We start from the raw sequence: 22,837 nt of genomic DNA, 5'->3' as shown, positions 1-22,837 counted from the left end.
CTCTGCTATCAGCATGAGCCCCTTTTGACATGTTTGCCTGACACCAAGAGAAAAAAGGTGACAGGGGAGAAAGCTCCAGCACACAGTCTGTGATTGACAGCCTCAGCTCTGTTCCTGTGTGCTGTATGAAGAGGGGTGTGTCCTTTCCCTCTAATCTGCTCTCACTGAGCTCAGCAGAGCATAACTTCAGCTCTCCACCCCCTGATTTTCAGAGCAAAGAGATCCTATGTAAATTCTGCACTTTGAATAGATGTAGAGGGCACACAGCTATAGATAAACAGGTACAACTTATGTGGGATGATTTTTTTCATCTCTGAGTATCACCTGAGGATAGTGACTTCACAGGGTATATGTAAGGGATTACAACCACTTTAAATACAGCTAATCTAAGTCCAAGAATGCTGTTTTTTTTATAAGCTGGGAGAGCAAGAGGCAATGCTTTAGTTCACTGCACAGCACTAAGGCCCCATTCACAACTCCGCGTCGCATGACCACACTTTTTTTTGCGCAAAATGCAACAAACGCGCCAAAGAAGCTTCTGCACCTTTTTTGGGCATAGAGCCTTGCACGTTTGTCCGACAACAAAATCCGTTGTCAGAAATTCCGATCGTGTGTACACAAATCCGACGGACAAAGTGCCACGCATGCTCAGAATAAATAAAGAGATGAACGCTATTGGCCACTGCCCCGTTTATAGTCCCGACGTACGTGTTTTACGTCACCGCGTTTAGAACGATCGGATTTTCCGACAACTCTGTGTGACCATGTGTATGCAAGACAAGTTTGAGCCAACATCCGTCGGAAAAAATCCTAGGATTTTGTTGTCGGAATGTCCGAACAAAGTCCGACCGTGTGTACGGGGCATAACACATTTCTCGCACATTTCATGAATGGTATGCGCAGATGTAAAATTAAGTCTTAAGCCAGCCATAGATGGATTGAATATCAGATGGTTCAGCAGGGACTGTCCGAGATTCGATCTATCTATGGGCAGGCTGGTTGTACCCAAGTTGATCCATCGATCGACTTTGGCACATTTGATTTTCATATGATTACCCTTAGGGCTCATTCACACAACTGGTACGTAATATCACACCGGTGTGCACTGTGAAGGTAGCAGCGCCAGTACGTTGTAATGATGCATTGCACTGTTTACTTTTTTTTCAACTTTATTATAATGTCACAAAGTGACATTGCATTCATCTTTACGCACCACAGTGTAGTGGGTCGCAACACACTGCTGAAAAAAGTACAGTAGTGCCACTATTTTTCTGTGCACACCATCACAGCACAGTGGTGTGAAATGAACTCATAAAGCTCAAAGCAAATTGCCTTGCAAATGTGATGGGACTGTGTTGGTCAAGGATGCCCAATGCAGCCCAATGTATATGGTGTAACTGGGCCCTTAGTTAAATCCCAGAAGCCAGGGTGCCATGGCGACTAGAAACTGCGTCCTGGCGCCTGGGCTTTTGTCAGCCGTCCACCACTTGCCGACCACGCTATAGTTGAAAGATGGCTACAATGCAGTCGTCCAGTTCTGGGAAGGCATCTATTGACATGCTCCACACCCGCAGGGGCACTCATCGGGCATGCTCTGTGATCAAGGTAAAGGGCAAATCGCAGTGGCCCATTACCATATGATCAGGTATTTCCAATCACAACAGTTAAACCAATGCTGGTTAACAGAATTTCCTTTCCTCAGCACTGTCACAGTGTGAGGAAAGGAAAGCCAATAACTGGCTATCCTGTGACAGGGGACATTTACACTCATAATCAGGGCACTGATCATTAGTGTAGCCCCATCAGTGACCATCAATGCAGCATATCAGTGCCCCTCAGTGCAGCCTCATCAGTGGCCATCAGTGTAGCCTCATCTGTGTCCATTAATGCAGCCTCATCAGCGAAGAAGAAAAATTACTTAATTGCTAAATTTTATAACACAAATGAAGAAAAAAGGTGTTTTTTTTTTTAAATTTCCAGTCTTTATTCGGTTGCTTTGAAAAAAAAAATAAAAAACCTAGCAGTGATTAAATACTCTATTTGTAGGGGAAAAAAATGATAAAAATGTCATATGGCTACAGTGTTGCATGACCGTGCAATCGTCATTCAAAATGTGTCAGTGCTGAAAGCTGAAAACTGGCCTGGGCAGGAAGGGGGTAAAAGTTCCCAATAGGCAAGAAGTTAAAAACATAGTTTTTTAGCTGGCTCCTAGGTTCGAAGCAAATTTGTCAAGCCCTGGCCTGGATGACCAGCAATTATAGTTGTCATTAGAGCCTCCCCGCCCTCAGGGAGATTCATGTGACCCCTGGGCCCCAGCGCTGACCTCTCCTCCCTTTCTTACCGATTCAAGCTGTTTCCAGCAGGTCTCAATGTGCTGCTGTGCCTTGCGACCTTCATGGAAGTTCTGCGGGAGGAAAAGAGGAGACAATTGTTACAGCAAACTACAAAAAAACAGAGGAAATGTAATAAGAATAACATACATTCTGGACATATAACATTCTGATTCATAAAACATCAGAGATCATAGAAGGAAGCCCATTGTTGTGATGATATATAGAGCAGATCAAACATGATCTCTGCCATGGTAAAGGATAAAAGATGACCCCCGGACTGTCACTACAATGGTGCATGCTATTAATAGGAATCCATCCTACAAAGACAAAAAAGATGGCTGCCCTATGGCTCATCAGTGAATATTATTACACTTGATTATTGAGTACATTCTGATAAAGTACATGGAGCCCCCAGCTGAGTGACAATAGGGCTCATGCACACTATTTATGCTGCATCTTGCCCCCCCCCCCCCTACACCAACAGAGATGAGGGCCCTGACCCAGTATTCACCCTGGGTGAAAGCTCAGGGGCACATATAGCGATGGCACTTCAGTGCCTCTGTAACATATTTAGGGGACCCACTTCTAGCTCCCCTTTATTTCCCTGCTGTGTGCTCTCCTTGTTTTCTCCTTTCATTATGAAGCTGCATTTCACATTGCTTCACATCCTTATTTCTGTTCTTCTATCTTCTGCTTTGTTCCTTGTTGTACACAGGGAGGGAGGATGGGTAAATATCTGTTTCTGAACGTGTCACGGCCAAAATAAACCTGTCTTTAAAGTGTAACTTCAGATTTTTTTTTCCTAGTGTGAGGGGGGGGGGGGGGGTTTAGAATCTTCATCAAGTTTTTATTACTGTGTCCCAATTTTCCTCACTTCCTGTTATGTCACCTGGACAGGAAGTGAGGGGAAGTCTCCCCAACTTACAGCCAACAGAAAAAAATCTGCTAAAGAGTACTTAGAACCATTCACATCAGTTAGTCACCCTAAAGGGGCTCACAACCCCCTTTTATAAACCCCTGGATTGTGGAAGAAAATTCGGGCACCTGGAGGAAACTAACATGAACAGTAGAAGAACAGGTGAACTCCATGCGGACCGTGTTCTAGCTGGGATTTAAACCAGAAAACTGCCCACCTAGCAGCCATGATACCCAGAACTTGAAGTAAAATGCCATGCAAAACATTTTTTTCCCTTTTTAAATTGAATCTGCAGAGGTACTTCCTTTAACACAGACCTGGACCTCACATTATGCAAAAAGCAAACTGCACAAAGCAAATTAAAGTTCTGACATTAGCCTATAGTTCTTTTGCATGAAAATATGTTGAGACAAACATCATGCTAACAGGAAGAGAATGCAGGGTGAGCAGAGGCATGACCTCATCAGTCTCCTGCTGCTCTTTCACAATCTAGTCTTTAAGTTGAAAGTAAAGAATTTAAAGCTGGCCATAGAAGGATCAAAATTCAGTCAGTTGAACAGGAATCAGACAAATTTCGATCCACCTATTGGCAGGCTACAGTATAACCAGCCTGTCATTTATTTTTTTGTTTGATCACTGCCAGTGGCTATAGCTGCCAGCAGTGATCATTGTATTCTGACAACTGGGAAACCTCCTGCTGTCAGAATACAATAGTGCAGCTGGAGGGGTTCCCCCATAAACTGGTTCCCATCCAGCCTATGGGCAAACGACAACAGGGCTGGCCTCTTGTCGATCTGGGTGGACGTCATATGACGTCCTCCCGAATCGCGCCATGATCTTTAACTGGCTGCATCCTCCGGACTCCATGTGACCGCTGTAACCTATCACAGCAGGTCACATGGCAGTTGTAAACAATGAATGGCTTCCTTTCAAGTCATCCCTCGTGTACGCAACAAAACAAACTGAATGAATCAATTTCATTCAGTAAAACGCTTGCAAAGATATTGTGTAAAATACTGATCACTACAGCATTACTATGGTAAAATTATTTTGCTCTGATCAAAGTGTGTTAAAAAAAATTGTAAAAAATATAATAAAAAATAAAATTATTAATTTTTTTTTTTTTTTGTACCGTCACCAGTCAGTGTCCCCGATCACACCCACACCAGTTCTATGATGACTCTGTACTGCACTGGTGACAGCATGTAAAAATCTTTTTCATCTTTTTTTGCTATTTCTACGTTTTCCAAATTTGCCATGCCTTACTCTATACCTTGGACTGTCTTCTTTCCAAAAAGGGGTCATTTGGGGGATATTTGTACTGTCCTGACATTTTTGGACCTCACAAAATGAGAGTGTCAGTATATCTGGATTGATCAATTTTCATATATATATATATATATATATATATATATATATATATATATATATACACACAGTATATACACCATAGTTTGTGGACTCTATAACTTTCCTACAGACTAAATAATAATATAATAATACACGGATTTGGGTTATTTTCACTAAAAAAATTGTGGCAGAATACATGTTGGCCTAAATTTATGAAGAAAGGTTGTTTCTTTGCAAAATTTTATAACAGAAACAAAGAAAAGCGTGTGTTTTTTTCCAAAATGTTTGGTCTTTTTTCATTTATTTAGCAAAAATTAAAAAACCCAGTGGTGATTAAATACCACCAAAAGAAAGATTTGTGTGAATAAAATGATATGAATACAGTTTTTTATTTTTTGGGGGGGGGGGTTTACGTTGGTGGGATTTCTATTTTTATGGTTTTGTCTGTATTGTGTCAATGTTGTTTTCATATAAAATAATAAAAAGGATTTGATTTATAAATACAGTGTTGCATTTTATGCACAATTGTCATTCAAAGTTGTGACAGCTCTGAAAGCTGAAAATTGGCCTGGGCAGGAAGGGGGTAAAAGTGCCTGGCATTGAAGTGGTTAAAGCGGGGGTCCACCTATCTATCGTTTTTTTTTTTTTTTTTGAGTTCATTCACAAACTTTTCTTCTCAGCATTACATACTCACATATTGTGTGTAATATGTCCGCCTGTGTCAGATTTCGTCGGAAAGAATAACTTATATTATTCACTGCAGGCGGTTTCCATCTTCATTGTGGGCATTTGAAGCCCACAAGCATTTATTTCCTGGATGTGGTGAATGCTGTGCTCCCAGCATTCACCGCTCGTTCCCGCACATGCTCAGTGGCATCCTGGGAAGCCTGAGACTAGCTCCCAGGAGTCTGGGAGAGGCTAGAAACACGCCTACTCCCACGGGAGGAGAACCAGGAAGTGCAAAGAAGAATAGAAAAATAAAAGGTAATTACGGCGATTTAAATTTTTTTAAACGGCATGTCAGCATCTAGGCAAGGAAGAGAATACATACAGATATTGTTCACAATTTGGGTGGAACCCCGCTTTAACACTGAACCTGTCAAAGGAGGAATCAAGCAATTTTCTTTCTGTGGGGCAGAGCTGTGTAAATATCAGGACTGGACAGACACTGCAAATTGACACGCAAATCATTTGGCATCATCTGTGTATTTTAGCCATTAGCCTGGAATTTATGCTTTAGGTGAACTATACTTTATTGTTCAGCTTTTGTTCCATATTAATAATGGGGGGGGGGGGTAATTATTTCATAAAGCAGGTCCCCTCAAAGTGATCCAAAGCAAATGAAATAACAGTAGCTTTCGCCTCGACCAGCTCTTTGCTCCTCTGTATTATTAGAGGAATTCCTAATAAAGAATTGGGACGTCTGCCTGCATATTTTTCCAAGCTTAGCCTAGCCCATATTCAGAGTGTAAACGCTGAATAATCCGGCACATGACAGACGACTGGAAGGGACGGTGAGAGGATCGGAGGGGAAATGAAGGCATCTTTTCCAATGTAAAGGGATAATTGGGAGCAGCTTCATGTACATTCTAATCACAGCCACCCCCAGCCTTGCCCGTCAGGCCATTCAAAGTGAGGAAAGCCTCGGCTGAGGGTCCATAAAAGGCATTGCAGCTAGGGAGCTGGCAGGGGGACAGATCCACAGTCATTTGTTCAGATTAGTAGAGAGAGGGAGAAGCACGCCCTGAGCCCTGATATCGGTATGTCTGTACGGACGGACGCAATGCGGTCACAGGCAGCTCCTTATTATGGATTGGCTGCTGGAAGGGATTTTCTGCTCCGTCACCACACAACAAGCTCATTCAAGGCCTTTGTGTGCAGTCATGTTCTGGTTTTATGGCTGTTTATGTTCCGCGCAGGTTTATTTAAGACCGCAGGGCAAATGACAAGCGTTCTGTACACTACAGGCATGCTGGAAGATTATAACAATGGTAGATTTGGTTAAATAGTTACATAGTTGGTGAGGTTTAAAAAAGACACAAGTCCATAAAGCCCAACCTATGTGTGTGATTATATGTCAGTATTACATTGTATATCCCTGTATGTTGCGGTCGTTCAGGTGCTTATCTAATAGTTTCTTCAAACTATTGATGCTCCCCGCTGAGACCACCGCCTGTGGAAGGGAATTCCACATTCTTACTGCTCTTACAGTAAAGAACCCTCTACGTAGTTTAAGGTTAAACCTCTTTTCTTCTAATTTTAATGAGTGGCCACGTGTCTTATTAAACTCCCTTCTGCAAAAAAGTTTTATTCCTATTGTGGGGTCACCAGTACGGTATTTGTATATTGAAATCATATCCCCTCTTAAGCGTTTCTTCTCCAGAGAGAATAAGTTCAGTGCTCGCAACCTTTCCTCATAACTAATATCCTCCAGACCCTTTATTAACTTTGTTGCCCTTCTCTGTACTCGCTCCATTTCCAGTACATCCTTCCTGAGGACTGGTGCCCAGAACTGGACAGCCTACTCCAGGTGCGGCCAGACCAGAGTCTTGTAGGGCGGGAGAATTATCGCTTTATCCCTGGAGTTAATCCCTTTTTTAATGCATACCAATATTCTGTTTGCTTTGTTAGCAGTAGCTTGGAATTGCATTCCATTGCTGAGCCTATCATTTACTAGGACCGCCAGGTCCTTTTCTATCCTAGATTCCCCCAGAGGTTCTCCCCCTAGTGAGTAGATTGCATTCATATTTTTGCCACCCAAATGCATTATTTTACATTTTTCTACATTAAACCTCATTTGCCATGTAGTTGCCCACCCCATTAATTTGTTCAGATCTTTCAGCGAGGTTCTGCGGAGAAGTTATTTCCCTGCTCTGCCCCCCCCCCCCCCCCCCCCCCCACTCACTGGAGCGGTGGAGGGGCGGGAGCTGCCGGATCAAGCTCTCATCGGCTCGCTGAGCCGGGTGCCGGTCCTGGCATGTGGGCGGATCCTGTGTTCACTGCGATCTTGCCCAACCTCCTGTGTGTGACGTCAGCCGTGAACTAACTGCACTGCTGTGATCCACGGGGGAAGTACAGCTAAACGAGCTTTGGCTGTACTTCTCCTTTGATAAAAAAAAAAAACAACCATTCTATGCATTAAGGTGAAAAGCCTCCTGTCATGTACCAGCCCCCCAGTGCCCCCCTTTTACTTACCTGAACCCTGTCTTTCTCCGGCTGGGAACGAGCACACCATCCCCAATTTGTTTCTCATGTCCTGATTGGATAGATAGCAGCGCAGTCATTGGCTCCCGCTGCTGTCAATCTAATCCAATGAATGATCTTTGTCTATGGACGCAAAAGCTGGACTCGGGGGGGCGCCCGCACAGGTACCCCCAAGGAGAACCATTAGATTACAAAACGCACTCCTGTGGGTCCTGTTTGGGATGCCTTTAGGGCCGTGGTAAGGGGTTCCTATATTTCTAGAATCAAGAGCTACAGATCTGCCGGGAGGAGGACACAAGATGAGCTTCGGAAGGTTTTGGAGGAGGCTCGTGCCCGTCATGCGGGCGCCCCCTCCTATGAAACCAGAGGCGTGCTGACTGAGGCCCACCGGGCGCTGCAGTTGCACTTGGTGGACTTGACCAGGAAGCAACAGTTGTACCTCTCAGCTCGTATACATGAACATGGTGGGAAAAATGGCAAGCTCCTGGCATATCTTGCTCACGCGGACTGTCAGGGAACCACGACTGCTGCAATTCACTTACCTGACGGATCGATTACATCCAACGCATTTATTAATAAAACCTTCGCAGACTTCTATGCCACATTATATAAGGGCACGGAAATCCCTCCAGAGACAGACTTTATGGGCTTCTTTGAATCCCTTGACCTCCCGGTACTCAACACCTCCCAGCAGTCCCTCCTAGACAAACCCATCACGCTGGAGGAGGTCACCAAGGCCATAAGCCTCCTTCCCTCTAATAAAGCTCCGGGCCTGGATGGGCTTCCTTCGGAGTGGTACCAAGCGCATGCAGAGGTACTGGCTCCTAGGCTCCTCAAATTGTTTCAAGACTCCCTTAAGTTAGGGAAGCTTCCTGAATCCTTAAACGAAGCACTTATTGTGGTTATACCCAAACCCGGTAAGGATAGTAAACATTGCGGATCCTACAGGCCTATTTCACTTCTGAATGGTGATGTAAAGATCTTAGCAAAAATTCTCGCCCTTAGACTCCAGTCTGTCATCCTCGCCCTTATACCACCAGATTAATCCAGTTGCATGCCTGGCAGGAGTACATTTGATAATATCCGAAGGTTGTACCTACATGTTCATGAGGCGGCACGTGCGGGGCGACCTGGGCTAGTTCTGTCCCTAGATATACTAAAAGCTTTTGATACTGTGAGTTGGCCTTTTTTATGGGAAGCTATGGCACGGATGGGTATTGGCCCAACTTTTATTCACTGGGTCCGCTTACTATATGCAGACCCAAGATCTAGGGTTCGTACAGACATGGATATCTCTGCACCATTTTCCTTAGGACGGGGTACTCGGCAGGGGTGCCCTCTCTCTCCCCTGCTGTTCGCAATAGCCATTGAGCCATTGGCTCTGGCTGTGTGGCAGACGGCCGAGATTGGGGGCATCCGCTCGGGCCCGTTGGAGGAAAAAATCTATTTATACGCAGATGATGCCCTGGTATATCTAGATGGAAGGGAAAGCTCTTTTACTAAATTAATGCAGGTGGTGGAGGAGTTTGGTGCGGTCTCAGGACTCCGAGTGGGCTGGGAAAAATCGCAGGCCTTGGCTATCGGTCCCCCTTCCCCTTACAACTATCTACAGAGGTCATGCATTCAACTGACGCCCTCCCTTAAGTACCTTGGTATCCAGATACATACTGACCTTTCTAGGTACGAGGAACTTAATGTCACCCCTATAGTCCAACAGATGACGGAGAAATTCCACACCTGGTCGTCATTGCCCCTTAATTTAATTGGTCGCATAAACATATTTAAAATGATCTTTCTACCAAAATTTCTCTATAGCTTTAGGGCCTCCCCGGTTTTCCTTACCAAAAAATTATTTGCAAAACTTGACTCTGCCCTGTTTACTTTCATTTGGAACGGTAGCCAACCTCGTATAGCCAAATCATCATTACAAGCGGCCAAGCCTGTAGGCGGATTGGCTTGCCCAAATTTAAGGAACTATTTTCTCGCTTCCCAGCTCACTTATATCCATGATTGGTTGCACTCTGATCCCCAAACTCCGTCCACGGCTTTTCTATTATCTTTATTTGCATCCCCTACCTCCTTGAAGGACGAACTACATAGGTCAAAAAAAAGGGTGGTTCCAGATTTTCTCCCGCTGAGGTTTGCTTTATGGCCTGGAGGGAAGGGGGAAAGATACTGACACAATCCCAAGTCGATACTTCGCCACAGACTCCTCTGTGGCGGAACCCGAATATTCCTGAGCTCTATGGTCATCCAGATTCGGCGTGGTGGGCCCGTTTTGGGATCACACACCTCTCACATATTTTTGAGGACAATATACTACTGCCCTTTGAATCCATTAGATTTAAATATGGCATTGCAAACAAATTCTTCTTCAAATACCTTTTATTGCGACATGCCTTCAAGACACAATTTGGCTCATTGACCATAGAGCTCAAGGAATCCTCCATGGAGGACCTTCTGTCATTTCCAGAGATAAACAAACTTGTGACGACCTTTTATGGGCGCCTTCAGGTGATGGGCGCGGATCCTTTTCAGAACTCTCAATGTAAATGGCAAAGGATTATGCCTGAGCTTTCTGAAGAGGACTGGGAGGAGGCAGTGGAAATATGCTTTCAGGATATCATCAGTACAGCTGATGTCCTGATACAATTTAAGTTTATACATCACTTACATTATACACCCGCTAGGTTGGTTACAATGGGACTGGGTCAAGATATTGCATGCGCTAGATGTAAAAGGATTGCTGCTGACTTCTTTCATATGTTTTGGACATGTCCTGGACTTACAGCATTCTGGAAAGATGTTTTTTCCTTTTTCAGCCGTAAGCTACATATACCGCTGCCGCAAACTCCAGAGGTCGGACTTCTGGGAGTACTAAATGATAGTGTTCCTCGCACTTATGCTAGGATGTTGATACGTATTTTATTGTTTTATGCACGTAAGACAATTTTACAGCATTGGAAAGATACTGAACCCCCTTCAGCCCAAGCCTTCTTCCGTATTGTTCATGGGACTCTCCCAAAATTTAAGTTGATATACAAGAGTAGGGCATGCCCTAAGAAGTTCACCAAGATCTGGCAGCCATGGCTGGATGTTTCAGGGGACTTCTGGGGGGATGTCCTCTCCTCGCAGTTATCTCAGTGAGGAGGCGAGGAGATGTGTTTTTAGCAAACATTACTTGACATATATCTTAATGTGGATGGAAATTTGTATACGTTCTAATGAGAGTTTATTCCACAAGGCATGCCGGAATTATGCTGTATTACTGGTGGTCGTGGGTGACAGATGTGTGTATGGGTGTGTGTATGAATGGTGCGACTTTGTTCTGGTTGGGGTATTACTGTTTTATACAGCTGTACTACTTCATGATTTCTGCTATATCTTCATGGATCTAAATACCTATGACCTACATGTATGTAGAGCAGTCTGTATTATTGGTTCTTTTATTATTTCATCGTTTTTGTATTATTTTCATTGTAAAAATCCAAAAATAAACACCTTTAAAAAAAAAAAAAAAAAGATTACAAAACGCACAAAATTTTCGGTTTTCAATTTACAAATCATTTCAGAATTTTACCCATGTATGGCCTACAATTAAAAAGAAGTATGGGCTTATTTTATTTATTTATTTATTTTTTAATCATACTTAACTAAGTGGATGCAGCATCTGTTCCCCGCCATCTCTTAAGCCTCATACACATGATCGGGTTTCACAACGGGAATTGTGTGATGACAGGCTGTTGGCCTAAAATCCGACCATTTGTACGCTCCATCGGACAATTGTTGTCGCATTTTCTGCAGACAAATGTTGGATGGCAGGCTTATAAATTTTCCACCCACATCAGTCTGTTGTCAGATTTTCTGATCGTGTGTACACAAGTCCGTCACACAAGTCCAAAGTAGTAACACGCATGCTCGGGATCAATGCTCACCAAACACAACATTAGCAGAAGGTGCCCAAAGGGTGGCGCTAAAGAGCTGAAAAACCACGTAGAATGTCACTACGTTCGTGTTTGTTGGCTGACAATTGTGTGCCGTTTGTATGCAAGACAAGTTCCTGGCCAACGCCCTTCAGACAAAAGTCAGACGCTTTGTCTGCGGAAAATCCGATCATGTGTACGAGGCTTAAGGGTGTGAACTGAGCGATCAAACACCACTGATCACTCAGTTCTCCCCGCCACTCTGAGCAGAGAGCTGGTGACTGTCGGACCCTGTTCTCTGCTCAATCCCCCCACCATGCACACTGGAGCACTGGGTTGTGGAGGGGGCTGGAGCAGTTGGCTGAACCAGGTGTTGGTCAAGGCTCCTTGGTGGATCCCGACCATATGGTTGCAATCTTTCCCCAGCCAGGACCGTCTCTGTGACGTCACCTTTAGCCTGCTGTCAGCTGAAAACAGGTCACAGGAGGAGTGCAGAACGAACTGTACTCCTGTGATCCATAGAAGAAGTACAGCCAAATGAGCTTCGGCTGTACTTATCCTTTAATCTGTCTTCAAATAAGTCTCCTGTAATTGCCAGTACAGAAGCATTCAGACTGGGAAAGGGACGAGCAGCTGTAGGAACCAATTATGTTCTACTACAATGCACATGTGCTGACAGGAAGCATTCTGACAGCAGAAGAGATCAGAGTGAGTGGAGATGATGATATCAGTGTGATGCTGCTCCATCTTTGTCTAATCAGCAGTCTGTAGGTGGGATGGTGACACCACTGTACTCCTTATCTCTAGCAGAGGAACTGGTGACACCATTCTGGCAGAGGTATATGAATAAAAAAAACGTACCTGGACTGAATTACAATTCCTTTGGCGGTTGATACTGTACACGTACAGGCATGTGAAAAAGTACTGTACATACAGTCCATTAAATCTGCTGATGTTTTCAACATATTTGAACAGCCACACATTAGATTTTTTTTTGTATATAGTGCCCACAGATTAAAATGATTTACAAAAAAACTGACATGATCTACTAATTCTTAGAATTCGAATGTACAAAAATGCAGATTTGTAGCCTAAATAAAAAGTACACCCCTATATTTACCATCACTTCAAATCCATGCAATTCAATTCTGGTGTTCCAAGGTAGAACCTCCTTAGTAGGTATAGAGAGGGGACCTGTCTGGGGTCTGGTGTCCCATTTGCTATTGACCTGTGTGGTGTCATCATGCCAAGATCAATAGAGCTCTCTAAGCTGTGGATGCCTAGGAGTCTGGAAAGGGATTTCAAAAGTTTCGAGACATCAATCATTCCACTGTAAGGAAAGTAATTTACAAGGGTATAGGCTTCAAACAATTTCTCATTTGTCCAAGGCTGACCGGCAGATCAAAAACAACCCAAAAGCAGTCTGATGCTAAAAAGTCTCCAAGTAACCCAAAGTTTAATCACAGCGTCTGCAGCACACTCAGACCATTCAGAACTACAAGCCGTCTCCCGCTGTGGCGGATGGGACTTGTTGTTAATTCATTTACAGATCCCTGTGAAGGAATGGCATGGCTGTGTGGGCGGCTCTGCTGCATAGCAACATGTTACACCCCAAATATGAGTGTAACATGTTAAGCTGGCCATAGACGGTTCGAATCTCGGCCAGTTCAGCAGGGAACGGACAAGATTTGAACCATGCATGGGCAGATTGGTTGTACCCAAGTTGATCGATTGATCAACTTGGGTACAACCAACCTGTTGGATTTTTCATGTGAATCAATTTGTGTTCTCCCGGCGGGGCAGCTCCCCAGCCTCCCCCATTTTACTCACCTGAGCCCATTCGTTCCCTCTACCTCTCTGCCCATTGTCTCGGTTCTTGATTGGATAGATTGATAGAGCGCAGCCATTGGCTTCAGCTGCTGTCAATGAAATCCAATGACGCAGGCGCCGGGGGCGGGGCCGAGTCCAGCATTCTGTGTCTATGGACGCAAATGCTGGACTCGGGAGCGCGCCTGCACGGTAACCCCCAGGGAGAGCGCTTCTCCTAGGGGTTTTACCGATGCAGGAAGAAACTGACAGAGCCGCCGGGGGACCCCCAAACAGGTGGATCGGGGCCACTCTTTGCAAAACGAACTGCACAGTGGAAGTAAGTATGGCATGTTTGTTATTTAAAAAAAAAAATGAGGTTTTGTAACCCCTTTAAGAATTCTCCCCGATGCTGAATGAGCCGCTACCTGAAGCTTTTCTGATAAGATGTACCGGTCCTGAACTGAAATCCAAGAATCATTTGCTGAAATCAACGCCAACATTCCAAGAATGTACATTATCTCACAAAAGTGAGTACACCCCTCACATTTTTGTAAATATTTTATTATATCTTTTCATGTGACAACACTGAAGAAACAACACTTTACTATAATGTAAAGTAGTGAGTCTACAACTTGTATAACAGTGTAAATTTGCTGTCCCCTCAAAATAACTCAACACACAGCCATTAATGTCTAAATCGCTGGCAACAAAAGTGAGTACACCCGAGTGAAAATTTCTAAATTGGGCCCAATTAGCCAATTAGCCTCCCCAGTGTCATGTGACTCCTTAGAGTTACAAGATCTCAGGTGTGAATGGGGAGCAGGTGTGTTAAATTTGGTGTTATCGCTCTCACTCTCTCATACTGGTCACTGGAAGTTCAACATGGCACCTCATGGCAAAGAACTCTCTGAGGATCTGAAAAGAATTGTTGCTCTACATAAAGATGGCCCGGGCTATAAGAAGATTGCCAAGACCCTGAAACTGAGCTGCAGAAAGGTGGCCAAAACCATACAGCGGTTTAAAAGGACAGGTTCCGCTCGGAACAGACCTCGCCATGGTCGACCAAAGAAGTTAAGTGCACATGCGCAACGTCATATCCAGAGGTTGTCTTTGGGAAATAGATGTATGAGTGCTGCCAGCATTGCTGCAGAGGTTGAAAGGGTGGCGGGGTCAGCCTGTCAGTGCTCAGACCACACACTGCACACTGCATCAAATTGGTCTGTGTGTGGCTGTCATTCCAGAAGGAAGCCTCTTCTAAAGATGATGCACAAGAAAGCCCGCAAACAGTTGCTGAAGACAAGCAGACTAAGGACATGGATTACTGGAACCATGTCCTGTGGTCTGATGAGACCAAGATAAACTTATTTGGTTCAGATGGTGTCAAGCAAGTGTGAGGAGTACAAAGACAAGTGTGTCTTGCCTACAGTCAAGCATGGTGGTGGGAGTGTCATGGTCTGGGGCTGCATGAGTGCTGCCGGCACTGGGGAGCTACAGTTCATTGAAGGAACCATGAATGCCAACATGTACTGTGACATACTGTCTGAAGGAGAAGATGATCAGTATTCCAACATGATAACGACCCCAAACATACCTCCAAGACGAACACTGCCTTGCTAAAGAAGCTGAGGGTAAAGGTGATGGACTGGCCAAGCATGTCTCCAGACCTAAACCCTATTGAGCATCTGTGGGGCATCCTCAAATGGAAGGTGAAGAAGCGCAAGCTCTCTAACATCCTCCAGCTTCTTGATGTCGTCATGGAGGAGTGGAAGAGGGCTCCAGTGGCAACCTGTGAAGCTCTGGTGAACTCCATGCCCAAGAGGGTTAAGGCAGTGCTGGAAAATAATGGTGGCCACACAAAATATTGACACTTTAGGCCCAATTTGGACATTTTCACTTAGGGGTGTACTCACTTTTGTTGCCAGCGGTTTAGACATTAATGGCCATGTGTTGAGTTATTTTGAGGGGCACAGCAAATTTACACTGTTATACAAGCTGTACACTCACTACTTTACATTGTAGAAAAGTGTCATTTCTTCAGTGTTGTCACATGAAAAGATATAATAAAATATTTACAAAAAAGTGAGGGGTGTACTCACTTTTGTGAGATACTGTATATGGTCGCTTACTCAAGATTTCTAATCTGCGTATTGTTACCGCTCCCAGCTTCAGAAATGGAGGCGAATATAACAAAAAACTACAGAAATGTAGTGAATATAACAAATGTCAGAGAGAACAATGAGTCAAAGGGCTGCAGAGTGTTGTGTATGAGCGCACCCCCCCATGTGACATCTGGAATCCCAAAGCTGACCAATGGATGAAAAGCATAAACAGGCTCTGTCATCCGTGATGGATGGAGTAGTTGGGTGGCCGGGCCATACCAGAAGATCTCACACTTATTACACACACTTAAAGTAGAACTAAAGGCAAAACTTTTTAAGTTTTGGATAGAGTGAAGAGCGATTAGAACACTTGTCAATTTTTATTGCTGTCTGTGCCCCTCTTAGGGAGATTTCCCCTCTCTATTTGTCCTATTTACCATTATCACTGAAAGTAAAAGTAAAAAGAAAACCCCAAATGTTGCGTTGTCCCCACAAAAGTAACAAATGGGAAATCTTCCAATGGGGACATTAGTTATGGTGATCTGGGGGTCCCCAAGACATTCTTTTAATTTGTAAGGATTTCCTCTCATTTCCTGTTTTGGCTATGGGACAGGAAGTTAAGGGAAATCTCTGCAATGGTACAGAGATGGTGAAAAAAATCTGACAGGGGTTATAATTAGGGTTGCACCGATACTAGTATCGCTATCAATGCAGATAGCGAGTATTTGCACAAGTATCGGTACTCGTACAAATGCACAATACCTGAAACCGATCATTTCAGGCTCGGTTCTTTGAGCTGTCAGTGGGTCTTCCCAGTGTTAAAGAAGTCTGGTAATTGGAGCAGTCAAAAAAAAAAAAAAGCAGCCAGAAATGTTTATTAACAACATTGCTCAGCCCTGAAACACTAAAATAAAAAGAAACGTTGTTTCTTTTTGTATATTTCTGTTTCTTCATCTGCAGATCAAAGGGATGAACAAATGTTCCTCTGTTTAACCCCTTAATAACCCTTAATTTACTCTAATTAGCCTTAATTAACACCCTATTCTCCTCCATTTAATTATTATTTTCCTGCTTTTATTCTCGTTTATTTTATAAACGATAAACAATTACAACTTTTTTTGTTTGCTTTGTTAGTGAATATTTTTACACATTTCACATTGAAAAAGCGCTACAGTGGGGACGGAAAGTATTCAGACCCCCTTAAATTTTTCACTCTTTTTATATTGCAGCCATTTGCTAAAATCATTTAAGTTCATTTTTTTCCTCATTAATGTACACACAGCACCCCATATTGACAGAAAAACACAGAATTGTTGACATTTTTGCAGATTTATTAAAAAAGAAAAACTGAAATATCACATGGTTCTAAGTATTCAGACCCTTTGCTCAGTATTTAGTAGAAGCCCCCTTTTGATCTAATACAGCCTTGAGTCTTTTTGGGAAAGATGCAACAAGTTTTTCACACCTGGATTTGGGGATCCTCTGCCATTCTTCCTTGCAGATCCTCTCCAGTTCTGTCAGGTTGGATGGTAAACGTTGGTGGACAGCCATTTTTAGGTCTCTTCAGAGATGCTCAATTGGGTTTAAGTCAGGGCTCTGGCTGGGCCATTCAAGAACAGTCACAGAGTTGTGAAGCCATTCCTTTGTTATTTTAGCTGTGTGCTTAGGGTCATTGTCTTGTTGTAAGGTAAACCTTTGGCCCAGTCTGAGGTCCTGAGGACGCTGGAGAAGGTTTTCGTCCAGGATATCCCTGCACTTGGTCGCATTCATCTTTCCCTCATTTGCAACCAGTCGTCCTGTCCCTGCAGCTGAAAAACACCCCCACAGCATGATGCTGCCACCACCATGCTTCACTGTTGGGACTGTATTGGACAGGTGATGAGCAGTGTCTGATTTTCTCCACACATACCCCTTAGAATTAAGGCCAAAAAGTTCTATCTTGGTCTCATCAGACCAGAGAATCTTATTTCTCACCATCTTGGAGTCCTTCAGGTGTATTTTAGCAAACTCCATGAGGGCTTTCATGTGTCTTGCACTGAGGAGAGGCTTCCATCGGGCCACTCTGCCATAAAGCCCCGACTGGTGGAGGGCTGCAGTGATGGTTGACTTTCTACAACTTTCTCCCATCTCCCGACTGCATCTCTGGAGCTCAGCCACAGTGATCTTTGGGTTCTTCCTTACCCCTCTCACCAAGGCTCTTCTCCCCCGATAGCTCAGTTTGGCCAGACGGCCAGCTCTAGGAAGGGTTCTGGTCGTTCCAAATGCCTTCCATTTAAGGATTATGGAGGCCACTGTGCTCTTAGGAACCTTAAGTGCAGCAGAATTTTTTTGTAACCTTGGCCAGATCTGTGCCTTGCCACAATTCTGTCTCTGAGCTCTTCAGGCAGTTCCTTTGACCTCATGATTCTCATTTGCTCTGACATGCGCTGTGAGCTGTAAGGTATATAGACAGGTGTGTGGCTTTCCTAATCAAGTCCAATCAGTATAATCAAACACAGCTGGACTCAAATGAAGGTGTAGAACAGTGGTTCTCAACCCCTGTCCTCAGGACCCACTAACAGGCCAGGTTTGCAAGATAACTGAAATACATCACAGGTGATATCATTTGCTGCTCAGTGATTGTAGTATTTTAGTCTGAATCTCCCCAAGGTAATACTTAAGATCTGGTCTGTTAGTGGGTCCTGAGGACAGGAGTTGAGAACCACTGGTGTAGAACCATCTCAAGGACGATCAGAAGAAATGGACAGCACCTGAGTTAAATATAGGAGTGTCACAGCAAAGGGTCTGAATACTTAGAACCATGTGATATTTCAGTTTTTCTTTTTTAATAAATCTGCAAAAATGTCAACAATTCTGTGTTTTTCTGTCAATATGCGGTGCTGTGTGTACATTAATGAGGGAAAAAAATGAGCTTTAATGATTTTAGCAAATGGCTGCAATATAACAAAGAGTGAAAAATTTAAGGAGGTCTGAATACTTTCCGTCCCCACTGTAAATTTAAAAAAAAAATCAATTTATTTAATTTGTAAATAACTTTTCAATGCTTTGTATCATTGCTGACAGATGAAGTGAAAACAAAACAGTCGCGGTAGGTATCGGTAATTGGTATCGGCGAGTACTAAAGAAAAAAGTATCGGTACTCGTACAAAAAATGGTATCAGTGCATCCCTAGTTATAACGCTCCCTTACTCTATCCAAAAAAAGTTTTGCCTATAGTTTTACTCTAACAATGAAAACTTAAAGGACACAAGTCAAAGCACGGGCCAGAAGCTGGTGTGAAATAAGGGAATCTGTAATCAGCTTTAAAGAAAGAGGAAGAGCAGTTGCTGACACATCAGCTATCATACAGATTGCTGCCGATTTCTTAGTAACAGCTGTGACTTTCCCCAAATATTTATTTCTTTTACACCACAGAAAAGTCAGCACTATTGAAAAGCTGCTGGTCAGAAATCACACGTCATGCCGAGCTCTGCCTGGAGCAAAGTGGAGTATACTACTACTAAACTCCAGGCAGAATACTAAACACACAGTAATAACAAATATACATCAACTGTTTTATGTCTCATTGAATTTGTAATTATGTTCAGCCTGTCTTGTGATCCAGGAACCCCTACCAGACAGCACAGCTAGGTTAGCGACTTTTTTTTTTTTTTACTCTGCTGCATCTAAACAACACTGCTTGGTCACCAAACGACTTACACTTGGTGAAGGAAGAAGCAGCACACTGATCTCTCCTTATGTAAGCATCTACGAATTGTTGACTGATGGCACCATACGCAGTACGACAGCACTGATTGGCTGAGGGTTTCAGCGTTTTTTTTTCCTTGCAAGAAAAAGGCAAGAAAAATGTTTCCCTTTAACTCCTATGGCACTTTTCACACCACTGTGTTACAGGTGCTGTTTTGAAAACTCCCGCATGCGAAAAAACAGCTTCCCACTGAAATAAATGGAAAACGCAGCAAAATAGCAGTAAAAAGCACCGCATTTTTTTGGTTTTGGTGCGTTTGAGTCACATGTCCATTTTTCACAGGTGCAGGCAACCCAAAAACGCCCCAGAAACGCACAGGAAAGGCATATGAAACACAGAAAAGTTGTGGTGAAAAACACATATGCGTTTTTTATTACGACTTTGCTACAGAGCAGTGTGAAGGGGCCCTTAGTGTCCAGCTCAAAGGAAAGTTTGGCGTTAGACCCCTTTCACACTGAGGCGCTTTACAGGCGCTACAGCGGTAAAAATAGCGCCTGTAAAGCGCCTCTCCTGTCTCTCCAGTGTGAAAGCCCGAGTGCTTTCACACTGGAGCGGTGTACTGGCAGGACGTTAAAAAAACTCCTGCAAGCAGCATCTTTGGAGCGGTGAAGGAGCGGTTTATACACCGCTCCTGCCCATTGAAATTAATGGGGCAGCGCTGTTATACCGTCGGCATAGCGCTTTGCGGTGGTTTTAACCCTTTCTCGGCCGCTAGCGGGGGGTTAAAGCGCAGAATAGCGCTAAAAATAGCGGCGCTTTACCGCCGACTCACCCACCACCCCAGTGTGAAAGGGGCCTAAGGGTTACAGGAAGGGATCATGCTAGTATTAGAGGGAAGATGAGTGTAATAATTAGAGGGAAAGGGGAGTCTTAGCTCAGGTTCACACTGATGTGAGTTTGAAATCGTGCGAGTTCAGCTGAACTGGCCCGATTTAATACCCGCATGTCAGTCCGACTTCGGGATTGGTTTCAGAGACATCACGCACAGATGTCTATTGAAATTAGCCCCGAAATCACCAAAAGTAGTGCATAAACTACTTTTGGGAATCGGTGCGCCGACGCACCGATTTGGACGGTGCCGTTGCTGGCAATCTGACATGCGGTTTGACATGTCAAATTGGCCTGATGTGAACGTGGGCTGAGGCCCCTTTGACACTGGCGGGCTGATCAAGTCCTCCTGTCAGTTTTTCAGGAGGACTCAATCGGACCATCCATACCTCCCTACGGAGCGGCAGTTGTCAGCGGACATCTGATCCAGTCCGGTCCACTAAAATCCAGAGATCTATTTCCCATCCGTCTGGCAGATTGGATGACAGTCAAATGGAAATGGACAAGCAGTCCGTGTCCATCCGACCGCCCCAGAGAGAACAGCGGGCTGTGTCCATGTCCGCTCTGCGTACCAGAGCGGACACGGACCTGTCATCCACCTGCTCAGTGGGGATCAGCAGACAGATCTGCTTGGCGGCGTCCGAGTTACTGGGACAGTGAGCATTGTTTTACAAGCAATTTTAGTGAAAAGCAAGCTATAGGTGATGCAATTTTCTTTCCTGCAACCATGCAACCTCCCACACCACTATTGTGTACAAAGCCTTCCCTGTCGGCCAAACACAATGATCAATGCTGGTGGCCATAACAGCCAGCAGTAATCACATGCAGAAAAATCCGACAGGCTGTTTGTACTGAAGTGGATCGATGGACCCACTTCAGTACAACCAGCCCTGCCCATTCATGGATCGAATTGCAGCCGGTCCCTGCCGAACCGGCCGAGATTGCATTCATCTATGGCCAGCTTGGGGCTACTGGTTCTCAACCCCTGTCCTCAGGGCCCACTAACAGGCCAGGTTTTAAGTATTATCTTGGGGAGATGCAGACTAGAATACTGTAATCGCTGAGCAACAAATGATATCACCTGTGATGTGCTTCAGTTATCTTACAGACCTGGCCTGTTAATGGGTCGTGAGGACAGGGTTGAGAACCACTGGGATAGATTCACATGAGTAATTAGCACACCCTGTGAATTCCTGTGGCTAGAACAAAACAGGTGTATCCGAAAAGCTGCAGCCACCCAATGCAAGGACATCTGCCACAGCTATCCATTACTGTTCGCATTAAATGCATCCAGCCATGATCATCTGTCCCTAACCATAGGTAATTGCTGGCTGTATGAACAGTCATGGGTAGCCGCGGCCACCGTCAGCATGTCATTCCAGCTGCAGGAATCCACAGATTTTTGGTGCTTGAATTTGAAAGGTTTTCTAACCCCCCCCCCCCCCCCGTGTGGATGCAAAGTTACAGGGAGCGTTCATATGAGGGGGGGGCTAATGGCCCGTACACACGATCCGAAAATTGGATGAAAAATACCGCCTTTGGCGCGATCGTACAATAATCGGATCGTTAGTACAGAGCTTTCGAGAGCCGATCACGAGAATTTATCTGATATTATTTGATCAGACAAGCACGAAAATGTTCCTCGTAGGATACCAGATCGTACGATTTTCATTTAGTCAGTACAGTTGTAGTCCGAAAATACAATACAAATACACTACAACACATGACATCACTTCCGATTTTTTTTTCTGTCGTACGAGAATTTTCATGACTTTAGTAACCTATTCAATTTCTACTTGCTACTATTAAGTGAAAAAAAGTCGTACGATATTCGGATCATGTGTACAGGCCATTAGGTAACGGCATCACCTTCTATTATCTCTGATCTCCCACAGCTTATTGCTAGGAGGTACCGTATTTTTTGGTGTATAACACGCACTTTTTTCTCCTTAAAATAGGGGGAAAATCGTGTGTGCGTGTTATACACCGATATAGGCTGCCAACGAAGGGAAGGAGGGGACGAGTGCCGCCGAAACAGACAGAGCCGGATCTCCTGTGTACTCGGCTCGGCTCACAGTCATGCTTAGTCCCGCCCCCTGGACATCTCCTAGCATTGATGTCCCGGCATTGGACCGGCGTTATGTCCATCATAGGATACAGGCCAAGGGGCGGGACTGGGCGTGACACCGAGCCGAGTACACAGGAGATCCAGCTCTGTCTATTTCGGCAAGGCTGCAGATGGGCATTGATCAGACTGCAGTGAGGAGCAAGGCTGCAGATGGGCACTGATTAGACTGCAGTGAGGAGTAAGGCTGCAGATGGGCACTGATTAGACTGCAGTGAGGAGTAAGGCTGCAGATGGGCACTGATTAGGCTGCAGTGAGGAGCAAGGCTGCAGACGGGCACTGATTAGGCTGTAATGATGGGCAGGGCTGCAGATGGGCACTGATCAGGCTGCAATGATGGACAATGGCAAGGCTGTAGTAGGACACTGATTAGATTGCAGTGAGGAGCAAGGCTGCAGATGGGCACTGATTAGGCTGCAAAGATGGGCAAGGCTGCAGATGGGCACTGATTAGATTGCAGTGAGGAGCAAGGCTGCAGATGGGCACTGATTAGGCTGCAGA

At 44.5% G+C, this 22,837-nt stretch overlaps 1 protein-coding gene across 1 annotated transcript in view; it reads right to left on the bottom strand.

The window, feature by feature from the left end:
* Nucleotides 1-22,837, bottom strand: part of FNBP1 (formin binding protein 1) — a gene marked incomplete in the record, with an annotated part of 349,112 nt that overhangs the window by 139,385 nt on the left and 186,890 nt on the right. Inside the window, 1 exon segment of the mRNA XM_073600497.1 lies at nt 2,342-2,404. Coding sequence (XP_073456598.1) covers nt 2,342-2,404 — 63 coding nt within the window.

This window comes from Aquarana catesbeiana, linkage group LG09 (assembly GCF_042186555.1).
Source record: "Aquarana catesbeiana isolate 2022-GZ linkage group LG09, ASM4218655v1, whole genome shotgun sequence".
Taxonomy (NCBI): domain Eukaryota; kingdom Metazoa; phylum Chordata; class Amphibia; order Anura; family Ranidae; genus Aquarana; species Aquarana catesbeiana.
This window is presented reverse-complemented; position numbering and strand designations above follow the sequence as displayed.